This window comes from Zophobas morio, unplaced genomic scaffold, assembly GCF_036711695.1.
Source record: "Zophobas morio isolate AGI-343-1 ecotype UQ-CSIRO unplaced genomic scaffold, CSIRO_AGI_Zmor_V1 ptg000044l, whole genome shotgun sequence".
NCBI classification, from domain to species: domain Eukaryota; kingdom Metazoa; phylum Arthropoda; class Insecta; order Coleoptera; family Tenebrionidae; genus Zophobas; species Zophobas morio.
This window is the reverse complement of record NW_026972149.1, coordinates 6,998,966-7,015,925: the sequence shown is the minus strand read 5'-3', so window position 1 is coordinate 7,015,925 and position 16,960 is coordinate 6,998,966. Positions and strand designations below refer to the sequence as shown.

At 36.6% G+C, this 16,960-nt stretch overlaps 4 protein-coding genes across 11 annotated transcripts; 1 reads left to right on the top strand and 3 right to left on the bottom strand.

The window, feature by feature from the left end:
- Positions 1–763: 763 nt before the first annotated feature.
- On the bottom strand, positions 764–4,959 carry LOC135141471 (glutaminase kidney isoform, mitochondrial-like). Of its 8 annotated transcripts, XM_064072596.1 has the most exons (14): positions 4,929–4,959; positions 3,930–4,872; positions 3,832–3,872; positions 3,725–3,766; positions 3,581–3,665; positions 3,414–3,532; positions 3,195–3,324; positions 2,901–3,144; positions 2,725–2,846; positions 2,407–2,625; positions 1,735–1,911; positions 1,502–1,651; positions 1,293–1,456; positions 764–1,242 (listed from the first exon to the last, which is right to left on the bottom strand). In XM_064072596.1, exons 2-14 carry the CDS (start codon positions 4,050–4,052, stop codon positions 960–962), a joined length of 1,899 nt encoding a protein of 632 aa, XP_063928666.1. In that variant the 5' UTR covers positions 4,053–4,872; positions 4,929–4,959; the 3' UTR covers positions 764–959. The 8 variants fall into 8 exon arrangements, with proteins under 8 accessions (XP_063928666.1, XP_063928665.1, XP_063928667.1 ...); XM_064072595.1 differs by having other exon boundaries at positions 3,930–4,941; XM_064072597.1 differs by having other exon boundaries at positions 1,293–1,447; positions 3,930–4,940.
- Positions 4,960–6,108: 1,149 nt separating this feature from the next.
- On the bottom strand, positions 6,109–10,713 carry Nkain (Na,K-ATPase Interacting). Its single transcript, XM_064072454.1, has 6 exons — positions 10,465–10,713; positions 10,276–10,413; positions 10,142–10,225; positions 9,224–9,391; positions 9,114–9,174; positions 6,109–7,780 (listed from the first exon to the last, which is right to left on the bottom strand). The coding sequence occupies exons 1-6, from the start codon at positions 10,516–10,518 to the stop codon at positions 7,062–7,064; spliced, it is 1,224 nt and encodes a 407-aa protein (XP_063928524.1). The 5' UTR covers positions 10,519–10,713; the 3' UTR covers positions 6,109–7,061.
- A 472-nt stretch (positions 10,714–11,185) lies between these two features.
- On the bottom strand, positions 11,186–12,426 carry LOC135141477 (cell division cycle-associated 7-like protein). The gene is made up of 3 exons (XM_064072609.1): positions 12,182–12,426; positions 11,908–12,126; positions 11,186–11,853 (listed from the first exon to the last, which is right to left on the bottom strand). Exons 1-3 carry the CDS (start codon positions 12,245–12,247, stop codon positions 11,233–11,235), a joined length of 906 nt encoding a protein of 301 aa, XP_063928679.1. The 5' UTR covers positions 12,248–12,426; the 3' UTR covers positions 11,186–11,232.
- A 509-nt stretch (positions 12,427–12,935) lies between these two features.
- Positions 12,936–15,431, top strand: LOC135141590 (proton-coupled zinc antiporter SLC30A2-like). Its single transcript, XM_064072825.1, has 7 exons — positions 12,936–13,723; positions 13,780–13,967; positions 14,083–14,193; positions 14,356–14,656; positions 14,707–14,887; positions 14,936–15,176; positions 15,224–15,431. The coding sequence occupies exons 1-7, from the start codon at positions 13,689–13,691 to the stop codon at positions 15,364–15,366; spliced, it is 1,200 nt and encodes a 399-aa protein (XP_063928895.1). The 5' UTR covers positions 12,936–13,688; the 3' UTR covers positions 15,367–15,431.
- The last annotated feature ends 1,529 nt before the right edge of the window (positions 15,432–16,960 follow it).

Genomic DNA, 16,960 nt, shown 5'->3' with positions numbered 1-16,960 from the left:
TAAATCTTATCGGTTTTTGGCCGATATGTCTAAAAGTATTGCTACTTGGTTAAGAACAAAAAAACCTTATCATTGATTTATTCGAATTTTGAAATTTTGTTATTTGTATTTCTTTGATGAATAATAATAAAAATAGCACGTACATGCTAATGAATTAGAAACCGTGTTTTAATTCAGGCCTCTACAAAATCAACACAACAGAGTTTAAATGAATAAAATCAATATTTCTGTGTACTTTTCAGTTATAATTTTCATCTATGACGCATTTATCTGATTATACGATAAATCTGTATTATTTAATTAAAGAGTACTAATTATTAATACAACAGAGACAAAAATCGCGATTTCGTATCAGATCACCCTGTTTGTTCATCTTTATGGAAGAGCTTCCACTTCATCATAAACATATTCGTTATTATTATTCTGTACATATTTGACTAATTAAAGCTTAAAGCAGCTTAGATTAATATTAATATCTGCATTACGCAAAATATAGGCTTGAAGGTTTGTTTGAAGCCAAATTGAAATCAAAACCAGAACGCAGTAACGCGGCGAAATTTTGCATAAATTAATTAACAACTTGCAACAGATGTCTGAATATAAAGAAAGATTTTATAATAATAATGAAATCCGCCTGGCTTTAATCAAACACCAAATAACTAATTTACACAAATCAATATCATACTGTGGACAAAAATTCTGGACTGTATATAAGTATCTACGCGTGTTGCTACGCTGGTGAATAGGTATTTAAACACAAAAGTAAACAAACAGAAAACATTTTATTGTCAGTTTATGTCAATAATAGAAAAAGTATTGATCAATAACAAAACAATGTTCAAATACTGACGACAGCGTTAATTGCTAGACCAACAAGAATGATTGAACTCAATCACAGAAGACACGAAAGAAAGACCGAGGTGGTCGTCTGCTAATATCTGCTACTAATATCGCGGTCTTTAGCCTAATCCAGGCACAGGACCCCCTCCTTTCATCAGATTCTTTGAGGCTCTCTGAATGCGTTCGTCCCAGTCTTGCAGGATCTCGATAACGGCAGAATGGCCAAAACTAATTGCTTCCTCTAAAGGTGATTTCCCCCACCGGTCCCGTACGTCATGCGGCACGTTACACTGCTGTAGGAGAAAATTGACACAATGAACGTGACCCTCCGCAGCTGCTAAATGAAGAGCAGTACGTCCGTCATAATCAGCCAAAGTCATATCCATGCCAGATAGCTTGTGTCTGAAATTCGAGCTCATGAATTGTTGACGAGATCGGATCTTAATTATCACCGTCTGAGTCCGGGCAGGTCACCTGAAGCAGCCGAAAACAACAAATTAACAACATTCATTCCCTTGGTTTCGAACTTATGCTTCCTAGGATCAGTCTTGTCGGATGCATGAATTAAATTGTCGTACCGGTGGAAATTGAATTTTTTCACAAGCTCCTGCAATACCTACATCCATGAGAAGCGTCTTCCATCACGTAATTAATCACAAACCTCGCAGAACTGTACCCCTCTGCAGCTATTACCTAATGGATCTAAAGGTGGGGACCAAAGGCATATTCCCATGACATTTGGAATCACAACTAACAAAGCCCCGCTTACGCCTGACTTCGCCGGCAAGCCGACCTGAAATCGATTGACTTCCTTGGCAAATAATTAAACCGTATTCAATTAAGTTTACGAACTAATTCGGTCGGGGAATTGCAACTTATAGTGGCGATAGTCACCTTAAATGCAAATTGCCCGGAGTAGTCATACATTCCACAGCTATGCATCAGTGAGAGCACATCACGGACGCTCTCCGATTTCAGGACCTTTTCTTCGGTGAGAGGACAAATACCTCCGTTTGCCAGGGTTCCACCCATCACGGAGAGCGAGTCGCTACTTAGCTCCAAGGAACAGCACTGAAACCCAGTCAGTACACACTCGCTCCGCACACACATCGCTGCCACTCGGGCCACACCATCAAAAGGGAAAACTCGGTCCGAATGCTCTAAATATTGACTAGGTCACAAGATTTGAACACTACGATAGGTGTTGCAACTACTGGTGTCCTCCGGGTACAACAACAACATGATAGTCCCTAGATGGAAGACGAAGCCGATTTTTCTCGGTTCGCATAAACTGAAGGTTCTATAAGGTTTCTGAAGTGATACAGCGAGAAGCAAGATCGATACTTTGTCCTACCTCATTTATCTCGTGAAAGGAGGAGAAGGCAACAAATGTATTACTCTCCAACGTAAACTAAAAGGGTTTTCCCGAATCTTGTAAGACCCGAGAATTTTTGAGGGTCGCTTCGGGTTCTCCGTCTAGCGACTATTTTGGGGGTTGTGATCGGTGCGGCCCGACTGTCAGAAAGGTGTACACAGCGACTCAACTGGCCAAAATTTTGGCGTTACCTGGAAGTAGAAATCCATGCATTCTTTGAAGTTAGTCTTATCAGGGTAACATTTGTGCTCCCTCATGTAGAAACCCAAAGCGTAGTTTCTGTCGGCTGCTTCCCGTTCTGACAAGAAAACGGCATTATTGAATCCTAAGTCTTCCCCTCCTGCTAATCGCTGAAGTTTAAATCCAATTACGAAAGTGTTAAAGCAAACAAACAAGAAGTTCACATCGAGCTATTAATTAAATTATTGATAGAATTGATATTATGACACTAATTGTTTGTTTATCACGGGAGCTAATTCAATTATAATTGCACAGTTGACCGGACTCACCGCAAAACAATTTAGAGTATAGTCAAACTTCTCGGCGAGGGTCATTTCAGGACCTGCCACCGTTTTAAGTAAGGAGCAGACCAAAATCGCCCCAGCATTGATCATGGGATTATGTGGTTTCTCTAAAAGGTACTACAATACATAAACATTAACAACGACGAGATTTCCAGTTTTACTATTATGGTCCAAGATAAGCTCGTTGAAATTTCGCCCGCTGGGTTCTTGCCCTACGTATTTATGTACTATCTCCGCGCCTAGTAGATCTAAAGCGATCCCGTAAGTTAGGGGTTTACTACAGGATTGTATTGTGAAGGGGATATTGACATCCCCGATAGAAAACCGCTGCCCGTCTATTGTACACACGCTAACTCCCCAGTAATTTGAACTCATACGCTTCAATTGAGGAATATACGACGCCACCTAAAACGAAAACTGTAACCTTGACCGACTACAACAAGCCTGTGTTTTACTTCTCCATTATTATTGTCCTTGCACGTCCAGTAGATTTCTTCAATCTCTTTACAAAAGTCTTGGAATTCGGGTATTATAAACTGGTGACGGAACGCTCGAGAGATCAGTCCTATGCTAGGCGACACGACGCTGCAACACACGTACTACTTTAATCAAACAGATTGTTTGCAGTTTAATTAATTGTTGAAGACCTTGATTGCGTGTTATGATCTATATACCTTCTAAAAGTTTCCAGATTCAGGTTTTGCGTATCAGTTTCTTTCTGGATCTTTTTTAGCGTCTCCATCATTTCTCGCAAACGAGGGTCCGTCTTGCGGATACCTGTCGCCCTCAATTCCTACAAAGTACTGTTATACAAATTTGTTTATTTAGAGGAATCACATACGTTGAGAAATTTTCCAGTCGACAACAAACCCGTTTCTTCGCTCTTGAACATATCAAATAACGTATCTTCATTCCTGTTCTCGCTACTGCGTTACAAATAGTCATTACACAGAAAAATCAGAAAACAAGAAAACAGAAAACTTACTATCGCATGTAATTTATATCATGAATAAAAGAATAATTTCTTCTGTAATTAAAAAAATAAATAAATAAATAAAATCAAACAAAAAGTGACAATAACAAAACATGTACCTTTGTCCTTTGGATGCATCTTTGAGTTTTTGGACACGGTCCTAAAATTGCACTCATGTGTGTATCAATCAATAGTTTAAAAATAATCAATTACTTACCTGTTTTTTGGGGGAGCTGTTGAGCGACGAGAGACATTTTATTGCAACATTGCTAACTAGGGGCACGTTGAGTTGATTTTTATTTAAATTAAATAATAAACATTTTGTTATTAAAGTTTTCATATTCGTAGAGATCGATATTTCGGACTATATTTCGTAACGCGGCGCCGCACTCTGTAGCAGGGAATCTGCGCTGAGGTTACAACGCATCAGTTTTTAATCTTTACAGACTGCCATCTACTGGAGATGTTGCCGAAATTATTACTCACAAATCAAATAAAGAAAAGTACAGTCTTGGCAGGAAGTACTGAATCACTTAAGTATATTATGTCGTAACGTTAGATAAATGTTTCATTACAGTAGTGAAATACACAGTAATCATTGATCATTGCTACAATACTCAGTAATTTGACTTATTTTTCGAAGAATGGTTTGTTCAAGGAACTCTGATTTTATTTTTATTTGTTTTTTTGAACAAAAAATCTTAACGAGATCCTTCCGACATTGAACACAACCAGGACATGTTGTACAAGCTTGCTCCAATCGAATGCGTACATCTTGACTAAACTACTTGCAAGCAAACAATTAAGTTTCCCGAGAATTCCCTTATTCCCAAAGAGAGGAGGGACAAGTGTATGAGATGATAGTAAGTGCTACATTTGAGAACTGTGAATTAAACTTTAGGGACAGCTCTCTGCAGCTGACCCTTTCTTGGTAAACCGCAGTTTTGGCAAGATTAACTGGTAGGATTAGTGATCGTTTATCCTTATTAATGAAACTGTAAATTGGCATTCGTCCAAAAAATAATACATAACAGATTGTTATTTTTAATACTTAACCTTCTCGGTTGCATAACAATACCTTGTGAAATTAAATGATCCTTCAAAACAAACGACGCAGAAATATCGTTGGACGTCTGTGTGATTTTTTCTCCGAAGATTTTCTGCAAAAGATATTTAAGGATACCGAGAAAATCAGTTTTTTCTATGATCTGCCCACCTTTTACCTTTAACACACTAATTACTATAAAAACAATTTCTTTTTAACAACTTCTACCGACCGAGATTTTTTGAATCAGCGGATTGCAGTGCTTTAGTAAGTAGCACATGCGCATAAACTGACTTGGAACTAAATACGCTGACTAAACGACTAGAGGGATGTGAAATGGGATTCATCTTGTGATTGCCACTCGGACACCATTTGTTATAAACCAATTTTTCCTATTGTTATTGATTTTATTATTAAGAGCATGATTTCGGTACGTAATGAACTACTTATGAAGTTTTATCTTGAGATACCATGTGACCGAAAATAGTCCCGCACGAAGCCATGAAATTTATTTTTTAAATAATGATGGGTTCCTTGCTCGATTTGACAAATTATCAAATAACTGAAGCGAGCAATATATGCATATCACTGGACATTCTGTATTAAATCTCTTTCAAAATCTATATAGTTGAAGTAATGAACATGAGTAGGTACACGTGTCAAACTTTGTTTGTGATTTTTTTACAGCTGTCATCTCTTTAGATGGACAATTGTGTGTTCTGAATACTCATTTCGTCAGAAATGTTCGTTTAAAATCAGAGAAAATCTCCTTGGGCATATGAAAACGACTTTCTAATTAGCGACGAATGTACCCAACGGCAACACGATTGCGCAAAGCACCCTGTTTTATAGCACATCCGCGCACCTCATGCTAAAATCAAAGTGCGTTGCTAGGTCTTAGAACCAAAATTCAAACATTTCGCCTTACTTTATTGTTTTGACAAAGATAAATGTACATTATTGTCGATTTTATTTACATTTCATGTTAATTAATAAACGTATTAAAGATCTACTTTGGGTTAGATTTTATAGCAAAATAGAAAATATCGGAGTTCAAAAATGTGTTCTCAGGTGGTTGTGCAAAAAAATGTACCCGCCAACGTGGTTGTTGATCTGTCAAAGACAGTTAGGTTATGTTTTTAACTGCACTTTTGGAAATTAGCGGGAAATTCAAAATTATCTAGTTTATCACCAACAATATGCACAACTGTGTCGTTGTGTAGTCACAATAACCACCTGTGCGACCTATGTTTTACGTCGCTTTTTCGCATCTACTTTACGATACTTACCTGGAGTGGCTGAAAAAAACAATGAAACAATACACAAATGGAGTGATTTTTTATATTAAAAAACTTACTAAAGGTTGTATAGTGATAAAAATACGTTTCTACGTAATACTTTGGTAAAAAATATCGCTACAATATACTTAACTACAAAGCATATGTACAGTATGATTACATATGAACACAAAATATTACACAAATTATTGCCTCACGGTGTACACATTGTGGAAATTTCGGCAATTTTTACACGTATTTTTCAACCCATATTACAATTATTTTGCAGTGTTCAATCCCAGTTTCAAAAATAAACACAAACAGAATTAGTCCCAATTCTATAACGTATGATCAAATTTGTATTTGTATATGGCAAGAGACAACTAATTGGCATTTATCTACAAAACTGAAACATTCCGAGTCTGAGTGATTGTTTATCATACGTTATACAAGTCTTTGTTGTTCAAAGTATATTCCCTCCTAGCTGTACTATCATGTTGAAGATAAATAAAACAAGTTGAAAACAATAAGTCAGATCTGTACATAGTTATAGTCTGCATAAAAATAAAATCTTAGAGGATATAGTGTGTCCAAACTCGGTGCAATTTACAACTAAAATTAGCTTTTGATTACACGAACTCGTTTAAGTCGGCATTAATTCGCTAAAGTAAAAACAGGTACTCACGTAATTGAAACAAGAGTGACAAAAATACATACAATTTCGGCTAATAAAGTTACCCATTTATGGTACGGCTATTACACAATTGCTAAGCATAGTCGTATGACGTAAAACTAAGTGAGGTTATAAAACATTAAAAAAATATATTTGTGAAAAATTCCGTCTAGAGTGGGTTTGTGTAATAATCGTAACACTATTAATAAACCTAATGTCCGTCTCTTCTAGCTTGTACACACTGTATCACGCAGTTCTAATGGCAGTCTTCGATTTGTTGAATGTTGACAGACGTTCTAAGATTAAAACTACCTTAACTATATCACAAGGGGTCTCAAAAATAAATAACCTAACCTATATTGTGGTTTCCGAGTCGATGGAAGCTTGGCCCTGTGACGTGTAAGCAGGAGGGCCATTGTTAAGAAAGGCCATTGATCGCATGCTATTCCTATTCGGATTGTTGCGCTTCTGGGGCACTTGGGGCGTCGCATGACTGTGATAGTGCTTGGGGGCCGTGTAATTGATGGCCCTCGTGCCATGGAAATTGGAATAGCTTGAGCGCACAGACGCTGGCCGATTATTATACAGATCGTCAAAATCTTCTGGATCGTTTAACGATTGCGTGGAAGACTGCTGGTACGTAGGGTTAGAGTGGCCGTTGCTCTGCCAGTTCTGATGTGCCATGAGGTTGTTATTAGATACGCTATTATAATAATTTGGTAAAGATTCTATAGGGGAAGGACTAGCTGGACTATCGTAAGCGTGGGTTTTTTGCTGCTGCTCCAACAAGCGGGTTACTGGATTTTGCGCCATCCTACGGGAACTTCTCGTCGACGAACGTGCTGCTGAATGTCTTCTACTACTGGTGCTGTGTCTACCTGAGGAACCTCTAGTCATTACGCTGCGCCGCTTCACCCTCCTTGGTGTCATCGGCTTAGGCGAAACGGGCTGAGGCAAATGTTCGTTATCGTAATCGTTATCACTATCACCATGCCGATTTTCCAATTGAGAACTAAATTCTATTGAGTAGAGAGACATTCGTTTCGTGTTTTTTCGTAGGGATTTACGTGATGCTGTTAAAAAATAACCTGTTTTCTTATTTTGTTCACTTTTATTGATCAGTATAGCAAAATATCGGTAATATTTCTTGTTAATCAAACAAATAACATTATTCATGCACTAAGCTATGAGAAGCTAAATAACACCAATGTTAATGCCAAATTAATCTACTTTACATTAGTCATTACAAGAAAAGAACACACTCCAGTCCCAACTACCTTATACAAAAGAATAAGGCATAGCATTAGTGCTAACAACAAAAGGCTGACTGTAATACAAAATAATACTGACTAGAATAAATTATAGCAAGAAAACGCCCAGCAAAAACAACGTCGTTAATATAAATAATCGTAACAATAAACTGCCACGCCTAGTCTATAGCTAGTTGTAAAGTAGGTTATGCTGTGCTCACATAACACGTGACTATCAAAACCAATATACTTATATTAAACAATAAACAAAACAAAAAATATATAAAAACTTTAAAACAGACGTCGAATACCCGACTGTGATAATTTACGATTACTCTCGCAACAGTAACACATATATAGACTTTCTATTAAAAATAACTATTTCGATCTATAGCGATCTACGTTTTCCCACAAGTCTCTTCTACATCAGTCAACAAGTTGATATTTTTGTTTTGAAAAATAAATAAATATCACAACGCATGCGCATTACTTAGCCGAGCGGAACAACAACTTTTGTACTTGCTGGGTTTGGCATTAAATGTAAAGTCTTAGAAGTTGAGATCTGAGTCAAAATAGGACGTAGCTGTCGATTTCGGACGATTTGAGCGTTTATTGTTTGGTTTATCCAGCATCTCCGAAGAAACGCTCCTCTGGACGTACCTGATCGCGTCAACATGTAAATTAGTTTTCGGTTTCCCTAAATTATTCCGATGAACGCGTGTTTGGGAAAAGATCGGGGTTTGTGACTTTACATTTAAATGCGGGTTAGATTTAGAAAAATGTTGGTTAAGGCAATCACTGGCGCTCACGTACATTGGTTGTAAGGATAAATATTCAGGCCCTTTAGCATCTTCATAATTAACTGAAAATAGAGTATCAAATAGCACCTAATCTACAGCAAAGAAAGAGAATGAAAATTAAAACAACTAACACCCTAAGAAGATCAATACAATGCATCCCAGTTACCAAACTTACCAAACACTTTGAGGATCAAATCCACCAATGAAATCAACTGCAAGCAGATTAATCATGAAAATTTTGACTGATTACCGTCTCCGTGTAAGGAGCATAATCAGCCAATCAGAGTGAAGCTATTATTATACACAAGGAGTGTTAGTGCACAACCTACTAAAAGTTAAATCAAATTCGCACTTACAGGTGTCGTCCTCCTCTAAAAATATGCGGCTTAAACATATCCCTATCACAATTCCGATTAACTAAAAAAATTGAAGTTTGATTATGCTGTGCCACATTTCATTTACTTACAGCTGTCACACATTGTAAGCCTGCCTGAAAAATCTCCACGTGCACGTAGTTCACGTAACAGTCCTCACTAGCAGCCGTGTCCGAGTCATTAAGAACTCGCTTACATCCTGGTCCCTGATTACTCCACCAACTCTCACTCTTTGGGTCCAGTTTGAGCACTTTATTAGTCTACGGAGAAATTTACCGTATTGAGAAAACAATCTCTCATTAACATTAATTATTCACGAACGTGCGTATAAATAAGTTCCACACGTCCAATCAATACAGATGTGCTTCATTAAATAGTAATACACCGTACTGATTGTCAGATTTTACTTTCACGTATTAATACAAAGACGAGCGATAGAAACCACATTTAATGACAAATTTCTTTTAAAAAAGTGCAGGGTTAGGTGCTTATTCTCAATCAACAATCATAAAAGACAACTAATAATCCACCGGGTGTCAATAATGCAAATTACATAAACTTTTTTTGGTGTAACATGCTCGTCACATGAGGACAGCACAGCGGGCAATACTTCATGCGAAAAATAACAAAAAAAAATCCATTTTGAACGTAATTCACGTTTTTTTTGTGAAATATAAAAAAACAATATGGCGTCGTAAGTGTAACTAATTTTGACAGCTTGACATTTTTTTGAAATAGGTCACATCAAAACTGGATCACTTTGTATATTTGTCGGTTCAAAACCTCAACCTATAATTTCCTTGAAACAAAGTTTCTGAAACCTCGTCAAAAGCTCCTGAATTTTTAACCAAGGTTGTTTTAGAGGAAACCTCCCTGGATATGAATTTTTAAATAGAATTTGAAACCGCGTAATTAAACGGTATGAAATGCAATTTCCGTTATTTTAAAAACTCCTGGGAAGCTCTAATTTTTAAACACTGTATAGCGCATGCCTAGTTATTTATTTATACCTTATGGTCCAAGTTGGCTACATCTAAATATAAACAAATGATGAATATGTTCCATCCCAACCAAAACAGATGCCACAAAATATACTGAAAGGGGATAGAATTAGTTAAAGAAAAATAATCTGGGCGATACTTACTGATATGATATACTTAGGCCGATATTGATAAGCACCAAAGAATCCCAAGATAATGAACACAATTTCGAAGAAATTGACCAAAATCGGTACCCATAAGAATCCTAAGAAATCAAAGATTTGTCTCTCGACGACAGAAAGCTGAATCAAAACGCGCATTAAACAATAGAAGAACAATGAAAAGTGAATTACCATTTGTAAGAGACATACTGATAAGAACAAGTATCTTCTTGAACAAAATCCCATGTCATTTAGCCTTTTAGTCCGTTATTTCGTCAGTCTGGTGCTACAACAGCCTAAATAATCCAAAAATCGCCCACTTCACCACCATCTTTCAAAGCATTCCATTATTTTAAATTAAAAAGTTTCATTACGGATTACAGCACGGACACTTGTTTGACATCTCACAAAGAACGCAAGGTGGGAAAAGTCACTAACTCTGACAGGTGCACGAAACCAAAACTCCCCAAAAATTTCAAAAAATGTTATAGTTTTGCAGTGGCACATCACAGCAACTTATCGAGTACAAATCGATCGCGTGTTTCACATTCTCGCGTCTCAACTTGCCCATTTTTTTCTTCGAGTTTTCAATTTTGAGCTTCCTGAGGTAGACTCCAGTACTCGTCGCGAAAATCACAGCCGTCTTGATGTGGATGCATTTCGGAGATTTGGCGCGCGATTTGAAATACCTTAGTAGCACATACGCGAGGAACAACATGAGGCTCAGAAAACACAAAATTGCCGCATAATTGAGCACAGAAAGAACCATGAAGACGCCACATACGCATAGCTCTCATTTTTAACGCGGGCACCTGTAGACTGGCGTCTGAAGGTTTGTTTACCCCGTTGCTGCGGCAACAGCAAAATTATCTAATCAATTATTGAACATTTCCCACTTTAATAATTCATGCTATAACTGTGAAGTCGTTATTTATTCACGTAAAATGATAAAAATGTAAATCACAACGTTACAAATTTTTTAAACGCTTCCGCGTCGTAGTCGCACTGTATTTTGATGCGTTGTTGCCCCCCCATGACGGCTTCGTTGCCTTCGAAACCTAGAAGGTTTTCTGGGTCTTCTTTGGGCTCGCAGTAGTCACCGTAGCCTCGGAGACTGTGGAGGAACTCCATCACGGATTTGTATCCATTGGCTTTCGCTAAAGGCGCGAGAATTCCAGTAGGGCGTTTACCCTCTTTCAAGCGACAGAAGGAACAGTTGCAGCAGCCCCTGCAGACGTAGCATTGCCAGTTGGGGTCTTTCAAAGCCTTAATAGGGTCTTCTCCATATCGATTGATTACGCAAATACCACAAAATTGACCTCGTACCCCAACACAAACGCCACTGCGGCAGATCGTCTTAGTGTCTACAGTTTTCTGGCGACACTGATGACAACTGGTGCCATTAGCTCCATACACTTTATTGCCGCTTGTTTGTATTTTTTCAATCATTTCTTCTGTCACTTCTTCGACAGGGATAACTACAGCAGGAGTACTTAATCGAGACACAAATCTTCTTTTTTTCACACGATAAACGACCTCTTCTAAGTCATCCACATCGTCGGAATCATGTGATAATATTTTCTACAACAAAAAAATATAAATCTATTTAATTTATATATACCTATATGGACTTACGTCATTGGGTAAATCTAGATGGGTGTAATCAGGCTTTCGGTTCTGTAACCTAGCAGAACTGCGTCTTTCACTGGGAACACTTCCGGTGAAGCGAAACACCGAATCGCCCCTTTTTCTTTTTGGTACAACCTTATTATTGTTCTTATTTTTGTCTTGGGTTGTTGATTTGAACTCTTTTACCATATCCACGAAAAGTGGGTCGTTCATAAAGTTTGCAAGCTACACCCATTTATTAAAATACAATTCGAAAATAAATAAAATTAAATTTACTTACAAACGCATCTCGTTCTTGTTTGTTTTTCAACCTCAGTGCTTCAATATCATCAGCTTCTTCCGACATTTTGAAGTACACAGTTTACGTTAAAGTTAATAACTGAACACAAGATATCGAAAATAAGGGCCTGTAAAAGGGCCGATACCGGTTTTGGTGTTGTATTGATAAATGACCGGTTGTTATGATAGTAATGAGCATGTGGTTTGATGGTGGTGTGAACACATTCCCGCCTTTTTTTTTGACAGATTGCAGATTTCTTACATAATATTAGTAGTTATAATAATCATTAACAGAGGGCGCTCCTAAAATCAGTGGCGGCGAAGAATGGACTATGAAAAAGACGGGGGTCAAGGATTTGGACTAAAATTAATATTAATCAGTTATTTTTTGTTATTACCACAACGAAAAATAGAACTAATTTTTTCTTTCACCTACGTCTAAATTTAAACTGTGGGGTGACCGTTGTCAACAAATTGTCACTTGTCTCTAATATTTCCTTACAGTTGGATTCCTTTGATCCTTTTTTTATGTTACAAAAGTCATACTTTTATGACCCTATTTTGTACACAGTTTTCGTAAATTTTTGACAGGAAATGTTTCAAAACGTCCTCCATTTTGTTGTTTATTATTCAAAATTTAATCTATGTCTGCCTGCAAAATTCCCTTGCGTATTTGTTTTAGATATCACAGTTCAAATACGTTTTACTGCCAGAATCTTTTTCTTTCTTTCTTTATGTATTTACTGTAATCTCGTACTACAGCAGCTGCAAGACGCTATTATATCTGATAAACAAAAACAACGTCAAGTAATTCATCGACGTGCGATGTCTTTTTAACTATCGTAATAAGTGATAACTACGATTTTAAAAAACGTGAGTGATCCTTCCTCCATTAGAAAAAAAAATAGGTACCTAGTTAACGTACAACTTTAAGTCAAATTACGAAGTTTGAAAGAAATGTGACCATCGGCTGACCTTTTTTATAATCCCACGTTTTCATTCCGTCCTTGTCTAATCTGTATGTGACAGATTTTGATACATAGTCTGTAAGTGATTTGTGGAGTAAGAGTCTGTAATAAATCTTACTGGTTTTAATCTTGTGTAAACACACTCTAAACGATCGTGTTTTTACTTGTACCTTATCAGACAATTACCTTTAAAACTTACAATGCATTATTAATTTGTTTTTCACAACAAGTAATTAAACTGAAAAAATCAAACTCAAATTCTATTTCTGGTCAAACAGTAATCTAATTGCATATTTTCAAACAATTTTCTTTGAAAAAAATCCATTAAAAAGCAGTATTGTTTTTATTTGTACAGTTAAGATTTGAAGTTAAGTATTTGTGATTGATAAGAACTGTCGGGTCGGGTGCAGAGTATAGGTTTGAGTAAACACTCATTATACTTAGATAGATTTCAATTACCATCCACAAATCATGTACGGGAACTGAACAGAACCAGTAGTATGACAGAAAAAGCACTAGCTATAGATTAAGTGCCAGAAAATGCAGGACGAAAATGAAAACAGATCGATTTTGCTGTGAGTAGAACTTCTTCTAACGGTTCAAAATTCAAGTACATCAAACTTATTTTTAGATTAAACAATGGCAACACATACGGAACTTATCCTACAGACAGTAATACACCCAAAAAAGTCATCTACTGTGTCCATGGTAAACCAAGCGCTGGATGTTGCAAAGTTCTACAGAGTGAAGTCGTCGACATTCAACCTGGGGACTACGTCAACACACCGACTAAAGAAAATCAAGATGCGACAGAATTAAGTGAGTTTATTAGTCATAAAATTATCGTCTACAGCTTATCTACACCAAATTATTGCTATATTTTTATTGAATTATATTGTTTTACATAACTAAGTATGTAATTTCATATTTTTAGTAAACAAACATTGTCACGTAGGAAAATCGCCTGAAATTGATCGAAAAGCTAGAAGAAAACTTATCATCGCTAGTATACTATGTGTCATATTTATGATTGGAGAGGTCGTAGGTAAGTAACTGTAATTTTCGAAACATCAAATCAATCACCTTTATCTTCTCAAGATAAAATCACTTTGTCCGTCACTTTTTTTTATCCTCGCCTCGCGATAGCCAAGGGTCCAACTTGGCGCCCTTTTTATTCATATCACTTTTCAATAATTTTCTTTTTCAGGTGGTTATTTGTCAAACAGTCTAGCGATAACCTCAGACGCCGCCCACCTCCTAACCGACTTTGCCAGCTTCATGATATCGCTCTTTTCACTATGGATGGCAACCCGACCCTCTACCAAAAAAATGCATTTCGGGTGGTATCGTGCCGAAGTAATTGGTGCCTTAACTTCAGTACTGTTAATATGGGTTGTAACTGGCATTCTGGTGTACATGGCAGTCCAAAGAGTCATCTACCAAACTTTTGAAATCGATTCCAAAGTGATGTTAATCACTTCCGGGATTGGTGTTATTGTCAACTTGATGTAAGCCGCAGACGCTAGACCCATTGCATATTAACCAATCGTTTTGTTAGCATGGGACTGACCCTTCACCAACACGGCCACACTCACGGGGGCGGCAGCAGCCACAGCCACGGCGGCGGCAGCTCGCACTCCCACGACAACATCAACGTACGGGCGGCTTTCATCCACGTGATTGGAGATTTTCTACAAAGTTTTGGCGTTTTTGTCGCCGCTGCTGTCATTTATTTCAAAGTAAATTTGACATTTGTCATGACAACAGTTTTCAGATTTTTGTTGTAGGAGGACTGGTTGATTATTGATCCCATTTGTACTTTTATTTTTTCAATATTGGTAATGTTTACGACCTTTGCAATTATCAGAGACACTCTTACCGTACTAATGGAAGGAGCTCCTAAAGGAATTGATTTTAACGAAGTTATGACAACACTTCTGAATATCAACGGTGTTAAGCTCGTACACAACTTGAGAATTTGGGCTTTAAGTTTGGATAAAATTGCCATGTCGGCTCATGTTGCCATTGGTATGTTTTATTGATAAGTTGAATATTGTGGTAATATTTTGTTGTAGGTCCTGAGGTTAATCCACAGAACATTTTAATGGTTGCCACGAAACATATACACGATAAGTATAACTTTTTCGAGATGACTTTGCAAATTGAACAGTTTCAAGAAGCTATGGAAGACTGTAATCAATGTAAAAATCCCGTGTAATGATGTATGCACAAAGTATTTCTAACAAACGTAGAATGGAAGTGCAATAAATAATATTTATTAAAGATTTTGTGTTGAATGATTGTTTATCCAGTTCTCAGACGTAAAACTTTTTTAATAACCGGTGATTACGTTGTCATAAATTTTTTTGCGATTAATTACATTTCCTTGATGTAAACTCAGTTTCACGTCAGAATTAGTATGATTAAATGACCAATGCTTTTGTTAGAGAGTGTTACGTATTTTAGTCTGACATTTACACTAAGGGAAACGTGATTGTACCAACAGAAAAAAATCCCGACACCACTTTTACTAATGAAATATTTGTCACTGAACTGTCACAGAATAAGTGAAAGAAATTTCCTCGCCATCGTAAAATTTATTTAAACATTTATAGATAAGGTACACAGTTTTTTTTAACCAACTAATTTCAAGGTCGACCGAATTAAATTTTATTCGTTTTTAGAATAACTCTGTGCTTAGTGAAATCAAAAAAATATCTAATGACTAGTGAATTTTTTTGCAGGAGCTTTTCCACACTGTTTAATTAATTGCATAACCTCCGTAAACTGCGACTTTTAAAACACGCGTGGTTAATTATAACCCGTTTCTAAAATGACTTCTTTAGAAAACACATATAATTTACTTTAATTAGGTAATCGAATGTGTTTATTAACATTAAAACCGTGAAAACGAATAATGGAAATACCAACTACAAGTGTCCAGAAATAGCTGTCATTGAAATTAATACTAATAATGTAGATTTACCGCTTATCTATACAATAAGGTGAACTACCCTCCTTGTGAAAACGACACGTAACATGAATTTGTAACCATCGTATTGTCAAGAAGGTTCATCGAATTACTAAAAAAAAAAAAATGAGAGCCAAGTACTCTGTTTTGTAAGGATTCTATTTGTAACAACAGATACACGTTGTTAAAAATTACAAAAACTATGCGTGTTAATCTGACAAATATAAACATGACCTCTTGAAGTCTTGAACAATAACAATCAAGCTAAACAAAGTATGTTTGATGATTTACGCCTAAAATAAATAAATATAAATTCAAAAAAGATTAAAAAACTGACACCCTTTGTGTACACTCATACATGCACAATATACATGATGTCTTTCATAAGCCTGTCATTATTTTAAAAAGAGCCTAACGTAATAACATTGACCCTCTAATCTTGTTTTTCTGTATACCTCGTTTGACAGTTGGAGTATTTTTGAAATATCAGACACCGTAACCACAATAATATTATTTTATCAAACACATTAATATTTTTCTTATCGAGTTACTAACGACAGAACGTCTGCCGGAGCTACTACTGTGTGGGTCAAAAGGTCTTAAAAAAAACACCTAAATGTTAAACAGGAGGATAATGGCAGACTTATTGTTTGTGAAGTTTTCTACGAAGCGGTGAAAGTTACTGTAGCTACTTTTGTGATGTGGTACCTTTATCGGATGTGATTATTAGTGTAAGCGTTATCATACATTATATAATATACGAACAGTAAGGGAAACATTGCAAGCAGAAGGCAGTGTTACAAAATAAACTCATACACCGCCTCGGTACGACGCCTATGTG